General features: G+C 41.3%; 1 protein-coding gene across 1 annotated transcript; it reads right to left on the reverse strand.

Moving 5' to 3' along the window:
• Window positions 1-141: 141 nt before the first annotated feature.
• On the reverse strand, window positions 142-17,874 carry itih5 (inter-alpha-trypsin inhibitor heavy chain 5). The gene is made up of 14 exons (XM_063501001.1): window positions 17,680-17,874; window positions 17,559-17,603; window positions 16,796-16,959; window positions 15,676-15,777; window positions 13,345-13,625; window positions 12,914-13,083; window positions 12,524-12,640; window positions 8,437-8,608; window positions 7,898-8,207; window positions 5,538-6,220; window positions 4,881-4,934; window positions 3,321-3,437; window positions 1,458-1,835; window positions 142-562 (listed from the first exon to the last, which is right to left on the reverse strand). The coding sequence occupies exons 1-14, from the start codon at window positions 17,791-17,793 to the stop codon at window positions 303-305; spliced, it is 2,967 nt and encodes a 988-aa protein (XP_063357071.1). The 5' UTR covers window positions 17,794-17,874; the 3' UTR covers window positions 142-302.
• Between the last annotated feature and the right edge of the window lie 276 nt (window positions 17,875-18,150).

Here is an 18,150-nt window from a genome sequence, read left to right on the forward strand (position 1 = left end):
TTTACAGCTTTAAGTTTACATGTGTGCAAAAGGTGATATCAGAAAGCAGCGTTAAAATTTTTCTAGTTTTCATTATTTTATTTACACTTTTTATTATATAATTAATGTAAAAAATAAGAAATTGTATAATAAAACCTTTAATTTTCATCAGAAATAATAAAAATATATTCAGAAGGGACCTGAAGGTAGGGAAAAAAACGTAATGTGTGGAGGCTTTTAGGTCTTTTTGGATGTGATAATTATCTTTAAAAGGAGTTTAGTCAGGTAATTAAATGCTGAAGCTATAGTTCTTTGCGCTCATCTCACACCCGGTTTGTCCCATGTGGCCAGTCTCCTGTGTCAAACATGTGTGACATCAAATAGTCTTTGTACTCTCCGTCTATCAGCTTGGCTGCGTTATTCCTAGCGAACCAGCAGTCCACACTCTGTGTGCCGCTGTAGATCCTCCTACTTTTCTGAACAACGGGCACTGAGCGGTTCTTCACCTTCAGGACCAGTGAGGGCTTTGTATCTCCCTGTGCAGGAAGCTCTGCCAATCCTACTTCCTCATACAGGAACTGACCTGAAAGGAAATTTAAAAAAAGAAAAAGGGGGGGGGGTTATTTTACTCTGCCAGATTAGCCCAGATTAAAGTGTAGCTATCTAAAGCTTAGTTTGTAATTAAATACTTAAATTAGACGTACTTTTATCCTTTTCTCAAAATGTGACGTTTTTTTACTTTCAACTTTGTATAGTGGCGCAAGTGCAGTGATCTAACCTGGCAAGTAGCTTCTTAACGCAAAATCACTTCCAGTTTTAGTGAGAACATTTCTGGCTTTACCTGATTTGGATATTGACTATGCTCAAAGGATAATTCCTCTTGATTTTGGTGACCCCTTGTCCATTATAATCCAGTGTTCTCCTGGGAAGCCTTGGGTCTTAGCATTCATACAAGGCTTTGACATGTACTACGCACCAAGCACACCCTGGACAGTAGCCCTACTACAAAAACCCCTAAGAATGACTCAGAACATGGCCAAGATCCCAAGGCATCGATTCAACCTCTAAATCCCCCACATCCCCAGAGTTTGGTCAAACACACGCCTGTTGTCCAGAGGCCGCACCCCACTAACTCTAACATCCAAACTGACAACAAGCCGGTGGTGGACCTCAGGGACACCGATGGAGATCCCCTGTCCATGCTCCAACAGATTGGAGTTGTATTTTGCAACCCAAGAGAACCTACTCCATTTTAGACAGCTGTTTTATAAAGTTGTTCCTGACTGATGAATGTAGAAATGCATGGATTTTGTGAATAATAAATAATCACTTCATATATAGTTACTTAACCAAATATTCATATATTCACTTAAGTCAGTGCTCCAGCCTCCAGAGGTTGAGAACAGTGCTTTAGTATTTATTGATTAGAGTTCTCAGATCAACAGGATTTTACAGATGAATACTCCTTCAACACTCACCTAGCAGACCGTGGCAGTTGTGCGACAGCCCCTTGTTGTTTCCGATGTAGAACCCCAGATGGTCTCTCTGGTAGGGCGCCGGGTTTTTGTACTGATGCAGCAGGATTACGAAGCTGATGTTCCCACCGACCGTCACGGTCACATTCGAATTTCCCACAATGGTCACAGACAGCGCTCCACTGTCCACAGACACAGTAGAGTGGCAGGGCAGAACAATGCGGTCCCGTCCATCCAGAATAACCTTCTTAGGTGTCACCTCGATGTAGGCGCGTTGGGGTTTATCCACCACAATGGTGATAGTGCTGAAGTAAGTACGCTGCTGCTTGTGACTGCCCGGTGGTGCCGGGGCGCCGATGAGCTTACCGTTGACCGTCACACCTGAGAACACAGAACATGTATGTTTTATTAAAGGCATAAATGATTTTTGGTGCCTTTACACCACGTTCCAAATTATTATGCAATTTGTGTTTAAGTGTCATAAAGATTAAATAAGTTGTTTTTCAATTAAACCCATGGATGGAATTGTGTCTCAGGACTCTTTGTATCACTGAAATCAATCTCGGACACCTATGATCATTAGTTTGGCAGGTGAGCCCAATTAAAGGAAAAACTACTAAAGAAGGATGTTCCACATTATTAAGCAGACCACCATCTTCAAGCAATATAGGAAAGAAAAATGATCTCTCTGTTGTTGGAAAGCGTGAAATAGTTAAATGCCTTGGACACGTAATGAAAACCTTAGATATTTCACGAAACACATATTTGAAGCTGCTGGTGCCTCTGGAGCACTGCGAACATCAAGGTGTAGGATCCTCCAGAGACTTGCATTTGTGCATAAACCTTCTATTCGGCCACCCCTAACCAATGCTCTCAAGCAGAAACGGCTGCAGTGGGCCCAGAACTACATAAAGACTCATTTTCAAACAGTCTTGTTCACTGATGAGTGCAGTGCAACCCTGGATGGTCCAGATGGATGCAGTGGTCGGTGGTTGGTGGACGGCCGCCATGTCCCAACAAGGCTGCGTCGTCAGCAAGGAGGTGGTGGAGTCATGTTTTGAGCCAGAATCACGGGGAGAGAGCTGGTCGGCCCCTGAAGGTGTGAAAATGAGCTCTACAAAGTATGTGGAGTTTCTGACTGACCACTCTCTTCCATGGTAGAAAGAGAAGAACTGTGCCTTCTGCAACACAACCATCTTCATGCAAGACAATGCACCATCTCATGCTACAAGGAATACCTCTGCATCATTGGCTGCTATCGCATAAAAGGAGAGAAACTCATGGTGTGGCCCCCATTCTTCCCTGACCTCAATCCTATTGAGAACCTTTGGAGCATCCTCAAACAAAAAAATATGAGGGTGGGAGGCAGTTCACATCCAAACATCAGCTCAGGGAGGCTATTCTGACATCCTGCAAAGACATTCAAGTAGAAACTTTCCAAAAACTCACAAGTTCCATGGATATAAGAATTGTAAAACTGCTATCAAATAAGGGGTCCTATGTTAATATGTAATTTGACCTGTTAAGATGTTTTTGATTGAAATACCTTTTGATTTCAGTGAAATTGATCTACTAATGCTGCAAATTCAACAAATGACCATTTAAATTCTCTACAACCTATAAAATGTTTTGAAACTCTGTGTGCGTAATAATTTGGAACAGAGCATTTTAAGTTTTATATTTTTGAAAAACATACTGTTTTCATTGGCAGTTTTGTTGAGTAACATTTGAATTATACTCTAATGGCTGATGACTCGAAAATTATGCCGACTGTCATTTGAATCGACTATTTAGGAAAAACAGAGAAAAATATCATTTGCATAATAATTTGGAACGCGGTGTATAGGGTTTAGTCACAAGTCTTACCAGAGTATTTGTGGTCGGAGACCAGGCCAAGGATGTGTCCAGGCTCGCCATTGATGTTAAAGCACACAGTCAGTTTACTCAGGGGGAACTCAACAACAAAATGGGGGTCACCATCCGCTGTGAGAGGGTTTAAGGGGGGAAAAACACAATTAAATGCAATTCACTCATGCAAGAATTATTGGTTTATAAATCTGTTAGGGCAATAAAAAATATTTAGCATTTTCAACACAATTAGATACTGGAGATATACTGGTAGACTGATAAAATGTATTGAAAAGTTACATAGTTTGTTGTCTGTGAGGGAATGGTCTAAAAGAAGAAAAGGTATCCAGTGACCAGCAGGTCTGTGTGAAAAGGTCAGAGGGGAATGGCCTTGAGGTCAAGGTAACTAAGATTTGAACTCGTCCGAGATTTTTAGTAGATGCACCTATTGTATGAATTTAAAAATTCTGTGTTGCAGTATTCTTCGGTTATCACATTCGCAAACTTGGGTGTCGACACCAACCGGCCGTCCAGGGGGATGACGACAGTAACCAATCAGCCTTTCATGGGTTTTTAATTGAAGAGGTGCTTTAAGAAAAAAAAATATTATTGTGCAACAATGGGTAGCTATGAAATAAGAAGGGGGTAGGACTGTGGCTCAAATGAGAAAATAAGTCATGTTGTGTTAATATTACAGCTGCAGCAAGTTTTGACCATCAGGACTCAATAATCCTGTATTATTACCGAACCCATCTCAGCTGCACACTTGTAAAGGCTTTTTGACAGCTTGTTGCAGAGTTGTGGTGATATTGTGTTGACAACATCTGTTGACATGCACACAGAGACGTACTGTAAACACCTGCCCAAGTACTCAAAACTGCCTCAAGGACCAAATTTTGTAATGAGGTGAAAACAAAACGAGCTAAATTATTGCTGCTGGTAAAATGAAAATAAATAATAAAGCTGTAAATTAAAGTATGGTATTTATCAGCATTAAATGACTCTGTGATAAGAAAACCTGTGAAAATAAACAGCAAACTGATAGATGATTTTCTTATATGCGTTTACATCCGTGTGTCTGTCTGTGTATTACTCCTAGGTTAGAGTTTATTTGTTCAACTGGAGTCACCGACAGTTTCCTGAGAACCAACCAAGATGAAGAGGGGAGCAATGAGATGACAGAGCAACACTAATGACAGGGCTATTAGCCCTCACTAACTGCTTCTGATGAACCTCCCTCTCTTTACTGTAACACATGCACAAACATCCTCTTTCAGACTCCATTAGCACACAGCACTTAAGGTTTAAAATGCTACGTAGTGCCTGTGTTGGCATTTCAATTAGACCCTGTACGTTCTTTCCTCTCTTCAGGTCAGGTTCAGAGGAATCTGTGAACCTCTCGCTGTCTGTGTAATCACTGCCGACATCCAAATTACAGGCTGCCCACACAGAATGTAGAGCGAGTCTACTGTACATTCCCCTTCTTCTGTCTTTTAAGTTGGTGCCATGTCATCACTGCATATATGCTTCCAGTGCCCCCCAAAAAGAAGAGGAAAAGTACAGAAACTCTGGAGTTACCCGATGTCTTGGAGAAGGTGATGGATTTCTTTGTTGGTCTTCTCACAACTTTACCTAGAAGGAAGAGAAAATTCAGTCTTAGTAACAAACCTGAGAAACTGCTTAATGCCAATTCTTAACGATAACTATTTTTGGATCAATTGTTAGTGTAATGCGGTTTGACAGAAAAGATAAGAGACAGTCTGCATGTTCTTACATGAGATAATGGTTTTAATTCCTTTCAAATTTCATCTTCTTTTTGTTTGCTAGTGTAACTATATTTGCTTCATTTTCTGTTTCATAAATAGCCACAACATTGAAACCACCTGCCCAATACTGTGTAACTCTACCCCATACTGATAAAACGGTTTTCATGAGTTGGGACAAGGATTCAAGCTCCACAGGGGGATGTCCTGTAGTGTCTGGCATTTGGACATTTGCAGTCTTTGGAGTTGCGAGTTGTAGGGTAGGGTTTGTGTGGATGGGGTTGTTCCTTGATCAGATCTGAGGTATGGAGAGTTTGGGGGCTAGTTCAATGTCTTGATCATTTTGTTATGGCCCTCTGGCTCCTCCTGAGTAGATTTTGCTTACAGTTTTTAACTAAGAAGATACTCATGAACTCATTAGACAGACTTTACAGACACCCTGCACCCCCAAACCTGGGAGCCACTACCTTACCGATTGTGTTGCTCCGCGATAAAGCCTGGCTGTTGAGGTCCCTGTCAGGTGTCTGTGGCTCTCTGTCATCTGTGTCTCCTGGCAGCTCATTGGCAGGTGAGGTAGCCTCACCGGCTCCTGGCGTAATGGTGGGCGCCGGGGCCATGGTGCCATCAGTCAGGACTTCAGGCTTCTCCACCACCATGTTAGTGAGAGGAGTGAGGAAGTGATAGGTCATGGACAGGTTGGTGGCCTGCTGAGTGTGGCCTTCCCTGTCCTTGCTGGTTTGGCTGCGCAGTCGTGACCGCAGCCCCTCTTTGATGCTTAGGAAACCCCACACACGTTCCACAAAGTCTTCTGCTACCGAACCCAAAGCGACTCCTAATTTCTGTGTCGCGTCAGTTCCAAGGGCTCTGACGCCCGTCGCCATTGCAGCAGTGGCTAACTTCACATGCTTCTCTGTATCTATCTGCCGGTTTCGCAGTGGTACGTCTGTCTCGAGTATGATGCTCTTATCATTGTTACTGGCAGTGACCTGCACGTGGAGAGATTCTGCGCTTTCGTTTGTGAGCTTGCCAGCAACGACGATCTCAGAGCCGTTGAAGTAGTTGGTGAAAAGATTCTGAGTGACGTACTGGACGGAGTTCTCCGTGTAGTTGATTCTTATGTCAGACAGCAGAGGAGTTCCGATTTCATTATAGAACCTAGAAAGGAACACAAATATATGAAGAGTTTCAGCTGAATGAAAGAAAAGCTGGAAGGACATCAATCAAATTAGCTCAGTCAGGCATTAGTTGGACAAACAACTAAATATGCAGCGTTCTTTTTTGCAACTTTAACATTATATAAAAGTTATAAAGTATAAAAGTTTTAATATTATAGATTATTAATTGGTGAACATCTGATAAGCAGTAAAGCTGGGTTTTGCTTGCCCAGCAGAGTCCAGTAGTAATGCTAACACACAGTTCTAACATTAAAAATTCTATCAAGCATGTTTTTCACTATATAATTTTACACATTGTGCATAGAGTTTCCAAACCTGCGTTTGCTTGTTCAGTGTCACCGCGAGAGAGGTGATCAGTGTCAGAAAAAGAAGGGTCTTATAGTATACTTCCTCATCTTGTTTATTCAAATAAGCCACCTTCCGGCCATAAACTCCCTTGTCTAACCCCTTAAGCTGCTGCCACCCCACTTCAGAGTTCCTGCGGCCTGTCATTGTCGTCACGTCACAGCAAACCTCCTCACCTCCTGATGAATATGTTTGTTCAAGCAGATCAGGGGCTATTATCTTTGGAGTCTGTCTGTTAACCCCTCGTACATACTCAGACGCAGGTTTCACAACACACACACACACATTCCTGCTCAACTGAACAAACACCTCGTGTGTCTGAGTGCGGAAGAGAGAGGGAGAAGAGGACCATGCGTCAAGGATAGGAAAAAAAAGAGCTCAGGGAGAGTTGATTAAAGACGTCTTTTGTCAGCACCGTCACATTTGCGGTCGTGGTTCCCTCATAGGTCGATGAGAGATGCACGGGCATATCAGAGCGGGAGAAGGGAGGAATTAAGGACAGCTAATTGCTTAATAAGAATGAGATTATAAATTTATGAAGGTGAAGGGCACTGGGTAGTAATCGTTTATTGAAAGTAAGAATCACTTAATCATACATCTCAGTGTTTGTCTTGCATTTTTTGTGTTGTTTTGTGATAAAATGCCCATGTCATTCAGGTCAGGGTTGTCTAAGGAGCTTGGATAGAAAGAGACTAATTCTCAACAGTTAATCTTATAGATGGATTACAGTCATAAAAAGGCTTCAGACCTGCTTTTTAAACCAGTTTAAGGTCAGTTAAATTCCAGCAAAGACTGGTTAAAAATTTGTTTTCCTTTGTTTCCTTGGTTTGAAAACGAGTCAGTGTTAGTTGACCTTTAGACCAGTTTTAGATCAGTGTAAGGCTGACAGCCATCAGACTGTCAAGTAAAAACCAGACTAAAGCCAAGTACCAGACCTTCAGAGTTTAGACCTTCTCCCCAAATTTAGTGTTGAACCTTTTGGACCAATTTCAGACTAAAAGAAGATCAGGCTAACTGTGGTATAGTTTCAATTTATCAACAAGACAGACTTCAGACTAGCCTCACACCTAATTTAGATCTCATCCAGACTACATGTTCAAACCAGTTTCCGACCAGTTACTTACCCCCTAACGCTAAGCCATGTCAGAGTCCTTTTGCAGCGGTTTTAGATCATAGTGTCAAATAATCTTAAGCGAATTTTAGACACATTAAAATAAGCTTCCTTAAATTCTCTCATCTTCATTAGCAAAATGGGGCTCATTGCCCCGTAAATATCAACTGTAGCCTATAAGGTGTCATGTCAAAGCCATACCCTTTGAGCATGGCGCTTGCATCAGCCTCCTCATTGATGCGTCTCATCATCCCGCAATTTTCCAGAGCCATGCGCTCCAGCAGTCGGTAGTCCACATCATTACCAATCCCAATTGTGAAGATGCAGAATTTTTCCTGCACAGCTGAGCGAGTGTTCCCCAGGATCGCCACGGACTGGATCTCTCCGACAGTGGGCCGCCCGTCTGTCAGGAAAATAATGAGCGAGACGCTGTTCGGGCTGCTGTCAGGGCCCAAGAGGTAGTCTCGAAGCAGAGACGAGCCGGTCCGGATGGCGCCATCGATGTTGGTGCCTACAGTGAAGGGACATCACTAGATTTACATCTCAGGTTATGGAAACACAGTGACTGAGCTAAACTTTAATATGTTTACTGTCCTTATTAAACACTCACTTTTCCCGTTTTAAGTCTACAACAACATCTATTTTTCAGCAAAGATCCTCACTGCTGTTATTAAAGACAGTTTTACTTCAAGTCTTCAAAAAGACAAGACAAAGACGAACCATAGAGAAAAACGTCTCACCTCCAGTGGGTGCCAGCATGTAAATGAACTTCTTGGCATCTCTGATATTGAGGGGGGTCACTGGCACGAGACGATTCGGCTGCCAAACTTTGATCTTATTGGAGAAGCTGACAAAGTTAAAGTTATCGCCGGGCCGCAGGTCCCTCAGGATGGTGAAGAGGGCATCTTTAGTCTGGGAGACAGCCACAGATGAAGGGAAATAAAAAATCACAAGACAGTAAACATCTTCAATGTTTGAGTGTCTCTGTTTTGTCAAATATTCACGAATTCATGCAGAATAAAGACCCTCAAAATGAATAATTTACTGCAGCGCTCAGACTATTTAAATGAAAATGGAAACTTTTTGCTTTTCTTGTCTTTAGGTATTATTGTTTGTAATTTTGGCAGATTTTCCTTGATATCTTTGCCCTTCCTGGCTTTTCCATTTCATATTTAGTGGCAATCAAAATATTATCAGTTTCTTTCAGCATTCACTTTTTATGGATTTAAAATTAAATAAAACTTCAGTTTTTAATTTATATTTTCTGATCATGAACCAGCATAATATTGAGTTAAATATTCAAACCCACATCTTTTGTGTGTTTTTCTACTGAATATTTTACATATTTTTTTATCCTTATTACAGTGACGAATTTCAGATTGAATTCCTGCAGGTGAAACTCGTGGTGAAACAGTCATGTTCACAGTAATTCTGTGCTATTTTCGAGCTTGTGTCAGTATTTGCTTTAGGTTATCTTAGGTTAAGTTGAACCTGCATTCCTGCTCATTGTATTGTAAAGTGGGGTGCAAGGGTTGGAAGCAAACACTCAAAACATCTATCAGCACCAACCCCATCCCAACAATCACTGTGAAGCGTTTCTTTTCATCATCCCTTGAAAGAAAACAAGGTTTGTTTGTTACCTGCTTTCTTTATTTGCTTTAATTGCCAAAAAAAATCTGTCATTGTTTCCACTGTGGCATGTTAAAAAGACTACACACGTATACATACAAAAACTTTGGACATTTCTGGATTTACAGACAGAACATTTTCCAGTGGTGACATGTAGCTCATGTGTAAAGTGTATTTGCTAGGTCTTGAACTAGAATGTTTGGAGCTCTTTCTTCTAAGTAATTAGCATTTTATCCTGCAGTGGTAACGTTTTCTGTCTTATCTACTCAAAACTTGACCGACAGAGCATAAAAGTTGATGAATACATAAACTTCAGCTACTTGCTGTTGATGTGGAACCACTGAATTTAAATGTACCATAAAACTTGATACCGTATTCTGTCAGATCTTTACAGAACATGCTGCTTCTTCATATTTAAGTACAGGGGAAATAAGAAATAAGAGTTATTTGGAGACAAAACTTCCTGCTTTTCTGTGTTGAATCCTCATCTTCAGATCTGCAAAAATGAGCGTGGGTGAGATATATGATTTGTTGCTGAGGAGCTTCTTAGATGTCTATATGGGGTGTATACTGCAGGGGTCAGAACCACAGATTGACCTTCACTGAAAAACCTCTATTGTGCAGCCACATCAAAACACACTCGTTGTTCTGTTCCTGCAGCCCACTTGGGGCTGCTGTTGGTGGGGAGAGGGATCAGAGGGTCGAGGGTACTGTTGTCCAGAAAGTTCCATTACCCCATAGACTCTGACCTTCCTCCCTCACAGTTTCCACTTTTCTTTCTCAGTGAAAATCTGTTTTTCACTTTCTCTCCTCTTTTCTGTTTCATGGCAGCTGCAAAGATCAGCTCTGGCTGAGGGGATTATCGTGCTACAGCAGATGGAGGAAAAGGTCTGATATTGATATTCCAGTGTGGGAGTGAGGAGGTGGGGGTGTCACATTTCCTATCCAGTGCAGCTTTTAAAATTCAACTTTAAAACAGGGAAATTGCCTCATAAAGGAAGAGAGGTGGTCAGAAAATGTAGATTTCCTCAGATTCCTTTAGGAGAAGGGTTCATGTCCGGTACCTCGGCTCCAGGGTGGAACTTTTGGGTAACACTCTAATGTGAAAATACACCAAGCCTATGAGCCTAGTGTAAATGTAAGCTGTCCAAATCCAAACTCACAATGTGTAACAGGAAAAGCCTGCTCACTGGTAACAGGAAAATTCAAGGGCGAACCCTTCAGTTAACAAACGAAGCACATTCAGGTTGGAAAACAGGCAGGTGCTGAGCTGTAAACACACTAACACTGGAAAAGAAATTTCCCTGCTTACACACTCTGGACCTCTAGTCTTTACTTATTTATTTAACTCCAAAACCCACACAAAAAATATGCTTGCTGTGTTTTTATTTTTTGTGTGGTCCAGTCAATCACTGCAAGGGTGATTGAGGTCTTAAAGGTGGGGCACTATAGAAAATAGGGGTGAATTTTACATATAGATCCTGTGGGACTTCCAGATACAGATGGACAAAAAGGTGGTGGCTAACCAAACAGACATAATGGTGGTGGACAAACAGAAGAAGATGGCCGTAGTGATAGCTGTAGCGGTTCCGAATGACAGCAACATCAGGAACGAGGAACATGAGAAACCTGAGAAATACCAAGGGCTCAGAGAAGAGCTCGAGAAGATGTGGAGGGTGAAGGTAACAGTGGTCCCCGTGGTAATCGGAGCACTAGGTGCAGTGAGTCCCAAGCTCGGTGAGTGGCTCCAGCAGATCCCAGGAACAACATCAGAGATCTCTGTCCAGAAGAGCGCAGTCCGAGGAACAGCTAAGATACTGCGCAGGGCCCTCAAGCTCCCAGCCTCTGGTAGAGGACCCGAGCTTGCAGGATAGACCGCACGCAGGGGCGAGAGGGGAATTTCTTATACCGCCCCTCGCTCGTCATGGATAACGTCATGGTGGCTATGCCGATCTTTAGGTATCAAAATGCGATAGCCATGTAAATGTATTGACAAATATATAGAAACTGATGGGCAGCAGTGTGGAAAATAAGGCAAAATAAATTAGGACTTGGTACTTGACTAGATATTGCTTGACATGTTTCTACCATCCCTACTAAATTCAGCACACTTAGAAACACCAACAGGAAGTGACTAATCAAAATGGAAAGAACCACTCCTATGATTTTGTCATCCCCTTTTCCTTCCCATGCCATACTACCATTTTTTCCCCCTTTTTAATTTTGCTGATGTCAAACAGATGTCTGCAAGGTGTTTGTGCCTTTACGCACTGTAGGTTTTCACCATGCAGGACTAATGTTGCAAAAGTGTGTTTCAACTCAAAGCACAATCCTAACCAACCTAAACTCAACCAAGCAGAAATGTAGTATCTGAACCAGAGAAAGTAAAAGTGAGAGAAAAGAAAAACAGCAAATTTAAAAACAAAGACCAAAACCAGAGATTCCTGACTGAGATGTTAATCTTGTTTTAATTGGATGTCTTTACGCCCAGTATTGCCACAGCCGATGAATCAAGGGACCAATGCCAATGAGACATTTTGCATATTGATGAATAACCTTCGCAAAGTGCTCAGTCACCAGTGTGTTTGCATGTTTTGTCAGATTTTTTTTTTTTTTTTTTACCAGTATTTAGTTTTTCAGACACATTTAATTGAATCAGTCTGTTAGATTTAACAACTTGGTCTTACTGTAACTCAACTTAACCACCAGGCGGCTATGGCTCAGGTGGCAGAACGGGTTGGCTGTTGAAGTATCCAGAGTATGAATGAGTGTTAGATAAAAGTGCTTTAGTAAAGATAAAAGCACCTTATAAATGTGTTTGTGAGACTGGATGAATGAGAGCAGGAAGAAATTTGCTCAGATTAGGCAGAAAGGTACCATACAAGTACCACTCCATTTACCATCCATTTCCCAACTCAAGATCTCAGTTTCATCATGATCTTTGTTAGTGTCGCATCGTTTGCTCAGAAACCCATCCACTGGTACAAAAGACATTTGACAGCCTTAAAGTAAATTGAATTACATTTTTGTTCCTGCACAGTTTATTTTCCTTCTGTTGTTGATTATCCTAACATTAATCACTGAACACGCTGCAGATTCATTTTAATGGTAGTTTTACAGCTGCCATAAATTAAGGAAAAAATGCATTAGTATTCTGCTGTTTGATGCAATAGTTTTCTTTTGGGTGTATTGCAATACCTGTCTTATCTTAGTCCCCAACATGGAGGCGCTGGTGTCGATCACAAACACCACGTTCTTAGGCACAGCAGGAAGGTCTTTGGGGGCAAAGTAGTGGACGAAATGGCCGTTCAAAACCTGAGAAACAAAGACAGACGTGCAGCAGCCAGTGAGATCGGTTGCAGTTGTAGTTTTGCTCCGAAGACAGACAGGAGTTTGGCAGTGACATGAGGCTGGTGGCAGGAGGCCAGAGAAAAGAATGACTAACAGGTGGGTGGATAAATGTTGCTGGATGGGAAATCTGCAAGCACGCATATAGTATATAACAATTATTGTCGCTGAGTTGTTTTTTTCAAAAAAACCTTTTGGCCCTGTCTGTGTTTATTAAGCACATTTGAGATGTTCTTTCACCTGAATGTCTCCGATCCCCGTGTCTCTTTGAACATCATAGCGGATCACGAAGTCTCCCAGGATGCCACTGGTGGTGATCTTTGCCTGTTGGATGATGTTGGGGCTGAAGGTGATCTTGCAGACGTTCTTTTCGTTTTTGATCACAGTGGTGATGGGAAGCTCAGGCTTGGCTGGAGCACAAAGACAGGAAGTGCTTTAACAGGGATCAAGAGCCTGAGATTTTATAACAGTGAATTTAAACTGGCCTCTCCACATTTTATGGACTACAAAAGCACATGATTTTTTTCTGCTATTTATCGAGACTTCTTTATGCCATTAAGCTTTATTAGTTTGATTTTTGTTTTGTGTTGTCTATATGCTGTTGGAACTTAAATAACAGTCTTAACTTTTAACTTCCCAAAGATTTTGCACAGTACTCAATATCTATGAACCTGGTATGTTTGGTGGCTTAGGAGCAGTTGCAGTGTTGGCGGCGGCGTTGCTCTTGCCGTTCCGGAGCGGCAGCACCTCCAGATCCGTGATGGGGGAATGGTCAACGATGGTGACGTCTAGGCTGAGGCGGCTGACCAGCTGCATGGGCCGGAGGCTGGTCACGTGTTCGTAGCGTCCCAGCCGGCGCTGTAAAAGTTCCTCGTATGTCAGAAGGAAGACGGCCCGGTTTCGACCAGGTATTTTAGCCGCCATTCTGAACACCTCCACTTCTGGCTCTGGACTGGAGAGGAGAGGAGGCAGTCAAAGAAAGTGAGACGATGAGGTGGAATAAACTGCAAAATTACAGTAACTTACCTGTTAAATTAAAGCAAAGTAATGACAGCTAGACTTGCAGCAATAAACAGTTATTTTACAGTCTGCTTACTGTAATCTACAACAGCAGCTCAATGTAAAAAAAATAAAAATAAAAAAATAAAGTACTGTGATGCATAGAATCTAAGCTTCACAGTATAATATGGATAATTGCCCCATTGCCACACAGTTTAGTGATTCAATTGTAATCTCTATCAGCAGTCAATGATCCTGAACTATAACAATATATCAGCTTTGATGCATTTCCTCTACTTCCACCATTACATAGTAATAAAAAATACTACTCCCGGTCATGGTGGCTCATTGCTAGCAAAGTCCTGAAGAGCTCAGTTAGTGATCTGAAGATGCTATGCAGAGTTTGCAGGTCTGCAGCTGTGGAGCAGTGCGTGGGTGCAGTGTCAAAATTATATGGAACAACTAATAACGTGGGCTGGTCTTGTTTATGTTTGTGCTGTTGGTCCCTTAGCTTAGCCCCTGATGCAAGGCAGATATTACTCATGCCAGACAACAAGCTTCTTTGTAAAGTGTTAAAACCAATGAAAACTCTTGACTGTAGATATTCTTGTGTGGGCTTTTTGATCTTTGACATTTGTTTTAACATGTCTTCCTGCTTGTGCTGAACGCTGTTGTTCCACTTCCTTCTTAGTCACCATCAAATAAAGCCATCGCTGTTGGGCTATGCACTGTCAGCTTTTTGGAGAATGACATGCAAGTGCATCCCTGTATCCTCTACGTCAGTTAACTCTGCACAATCCCTCTCTGTGTAGCCGGAAACAAATGTGGGGACCATAAATTCAACCAACCAATTTCCACAGTGGGAAATTCATCAGAGATACACAACCATTAACCTAAAAACCCAGAATAACAACAACTTAAACCTTTACATTCACAGAACACTGTATCATGCCATAATACCAAAGTTTCCTGTAATCATGAAAAACAGTACATTACTGTAAATTCACAGCTGTTTGTTACATGATATTGGAAGAACGTCAAGAATAAAAATGGCATATGAAAAAAAAAGAGATAAAGCTGTAGTGTGCTTTGGGGGAAATAACTTGTTTATAGTTTTCTGTTTGGAGCTTTGCACAAGCTAAATGATTTATGATATTTGGAGTTTGCAATCTCTGAAATGAATTTGCTAAATGGAGCTAATTTAAAGTTTATGAGATTTTGAAATTTTGCAGATTTTCAAATTTTTGGAGTTCTTGTTTGTAGAGAAGGATGACTTTGTGCCTCGTTAAGCTCTTTACAATCAGCGTTCCCAAAAAGAATTGAACAGTATTAACTGTCACAGCATACTTGGTATTTAGAAATTGTCTAATTGTCTAAATTTTATTGAAACTGCCTGCAGTTATATTTGCTTTTAGCCTATTTTTTTAAACGTTATGTTGCACATTAACTACCATGCATCTCAAATGAATGGGAAGATTAAGTTTTCTTGACCATGCCCTTATGTATTGAAATAATAACTGAGCAGCTTTAGATAGATGAGAGAAGGAGCATTACAGCAGTTAAGGGAGGTGGATGATTTTTTTTTAAAGAGGTGGAGCAGTAAAGCAAACAGTCCAAGGGGTGATATCATTAAATTGGACTCACTGCTTCCAAATAATCTCACATTTTTCCTTCAGTCCTGTCCTTCTTTGTCTGCTTAATCTATTTACAGTAGAGTCTGTGACTCACAGAATGACATTTAATGAAATGTCACTTTTCTGCATGACAGTTGTAAATGGTATGATGTCACTTCTCCCATGTGTCACTTCTTGGGTCACAATTTATGCCTGAGGAGAGACGATCATTACAGCCTTTGTGCGCGCACACACCAACACATGTTCGCCCTTTGTGCTTGTAGTGGTAGAAGGCTTTTTAGATGGGATGCTATCAATCTGTAATTCGGAGGACGCAGCCACACAGTTAAGTTCAAACTGGTGCACAGACACTTGTTCATTCTCTCTTACCTTGCATCACCTGGCTCTTTCGTCCCAGATTTTCCTCTCTCCTGTTTGACCCTCTTCTCCTTCGGCTTGACCTCGCTCTGGTAGACACGCCCCCCAATGATCCTGGTGTGTTGGGGTCAAAGGTTGAGAATTAGTGGTGCTCATGTTCATGAGCACCTATTGTTACAGTTTAACTAGGATTTTCTTGGACAAAGGACAGAATTTGTTAGCAGAAATCATGTTTTCAGCTGTTTACGGAGTCCAGTGCTGAACATAAGTGAGCTAATCTGTGTGTGTGTGTGCATTTATGTGTGTGTGTGTATTAAAACTCACCCTTTCCTGTCAACATATGCACAGAAATGGAAAGATCATAAAACCTTCCAGCCCTTAAATCCTTTTTTAAACATAAAATATCTTCCACAACATCCAAAAACTGCTTCAGTCAAATAAATAAATGAATGCATATAAAAATCTAATTTTAACTGGGTTCTGTTATTTGCTAACAGTTATACATGTGATCATTAGTGATATCTATTGGAATCTGATTCACCATATCAGTTAAGTAATTAAAATAGTGACGTGAGTGCAGATAACACTGAATATTTGGTCCAAATGCCTTCCACTTCTGCCACATTTGGTCTTGACTGATAACCTTGACTCAGGTTGATTCTGGATGCTTTATTTCAGCCACAGGTGGACTTCATATAGGCCAAATGCCTAGTGTGTCAAGACATTTTAACCACATCTCACAGCCCATGAAACTTCTGCAAACTGAGCCTTAAGCGCCAAATTTAGACCATCACAAGTCCAACTATGTTTGCTATCTATAGAACGATCTGATCAATGTCATTCTAAAAGAACGATGTGAAAGACAGCAAGATGATTAAAAGGATAAAAGAAAAAATGTCTTTTTAAAATCGTCAAAAAAAAAAAAAAAGAACGCAGAATCACTCACAATAAGCTGGGAAAGAGTTATGTGGCTTCAAGAGAAAATATAGATTTAAAGATGTGTAGAATCGAGATTTAAAAATCTAAATCACCAGCTTTATTCCTTTTATCCGTCTATTAAGTCATTAACTAATAATTTTGTCCACCATCAGGGAGTTTTTGTTCCTATTAAGATGGCCTGTGTGGCTCTTACATGGTGAAGTTGGAGATGTAGGCATTAGCGGGGATTTGAAACTGAAAGACACCCTCACTAACGGCGGGGTAGCGGTTGAGCAAGGAGCAGTACACCGCGGTGAAAGCGTAGCGGGAGATGATCGTGGTCTTGATGGAGAGTTCCTGGATGTGAGGTTTTGTCTCCTACAAAGTAAAAGTTAAAAAAAAGAAAAAAGAAGAAGAAGTAACAACGACAACACTAAAACATGCACCGGTGGCGCTTTGGCTAAATTTGGCAAGATTTTACGCAGAGGTGCTGTGCGCACCGATAATTATTCATCACTTCAGTTTTCATCCCAACAAAAGCTAGAACTCCAAATTTACACTGACTCAATACTGAGAGGAATTCGTGCTCGTGAGCTAAGATCCAGGCCATGACATATACTTTGGCACGTCTGCGCGCTTGGCAGTCCTCCTATGCGTTCCGCCCAACGTGCAGAGGTTCAGAGTGACAAAATCAACTTCTAAATAACTAAAAGTAGGTCATGCATTCTATTACAAGTTTGTTACAAAATCCTCAACTCTCAGATAAAGTGACAAATGAACAGATTTAAGACAGAAAGATAAGATAAAGTCCTTCTTCTCATCTTTGATTTAGATAATTTTGAAATAAAGAATTTTAATTATAATTTAAATCCACACGAGGCTGCTCTTCATCCCACCCACCCCCTCCAATCCTCCAAAATAAAGACATAAAAATGCATAAACACGCAATATCTCAGTAACTGAAACAGCTGTTTTACCTTGGTTATTATAGTTTTCACCTGGCGAGGGACCCTGCGCGGTGCCTGGAGACAAAAACATCTTTAGAAGACGAAATATTGACAACAGAAAGCTCAAACACGTCTCCTTTAACAATCTTACAATGTCTAAACCAAAGTCCGCCAAATCAACATCATCTTCAAATTTGGAGTCCTCCAGTTGTCCCAGTACAGTCCCGCTGAAACTCAGCAGCAGCGTCAGCAGCGTCAGCAGCATCTTGCAGTTCTTCTCCTTCAAAACTCCTTAAAAAGATGAATGAGGCATCATCTCCCGCTGCGGAGCGTGTCCGAGTCTGAGTCTCAGTCCAGACCCGAGTGACCGAACAGAGGAGCGACACGATGCGAAGAAAACACGCCCACCCACCGGAGGAGAGAGACGCAGTGTTTTCGGGAGGGAGCGCTTCATCTTCTAAATCTAAATCACTGCTACATATTCAGTTTGCAGGCATGTACATTGAGATTGGATGTGTGAGTTAGATGTCTTCAGTAATTTTGTTTGTATTGTAATATTTGCGTTGAACCTTGTGAAATACCTAAAATAATAAAAAGTCAACTAAAACTATACATTTTTAAA

The sequence above is a fragment of the Pelmatolapia mariae genome, linkage group LG17 (assembly GCF_036321145.2).
Source record: "Pelmatolapia mariae isolate MD_Pm_ZW linkage group LG17, Pm_UMD_F_2, whole genome shotgun sequence".
In the NCBI taxonomy this organism is placed as follows: Eukaryota; Metazoa; Chordata; class Actinopteri; order Cichliformes; family Cichlidae; genus Pelmatolapia; species Pelmatolapia mariae.

What these genes read in the sequence shown, in the direction of transcription:
- itih5 (XM_063501001.1), bottom strand. Translation starts at nt 17,793, where the DNA reads ATGCTGCTGACGCTGCTGACGCTGCTGCTGAGTTTCAGCGGGACTGTA. An exon ending in TACATCTCCAACTTCACCAT is followed by an intron (nt 15,778 to 16,795) that starts GTAAGAGCCACA and finishes CCAACACACCAG; the next exon opens with GATCATTGGGGGGCGTGTCT. An exon ending in TGGGGACTAAGATAAGACAG is followed by an intron (nt 8,609 to 12,523) that starts GTATTGCAATAC and finishes GCTGTCTCCCAG; the next exon opens with ACTAAAGATGCCCTCTTCAC.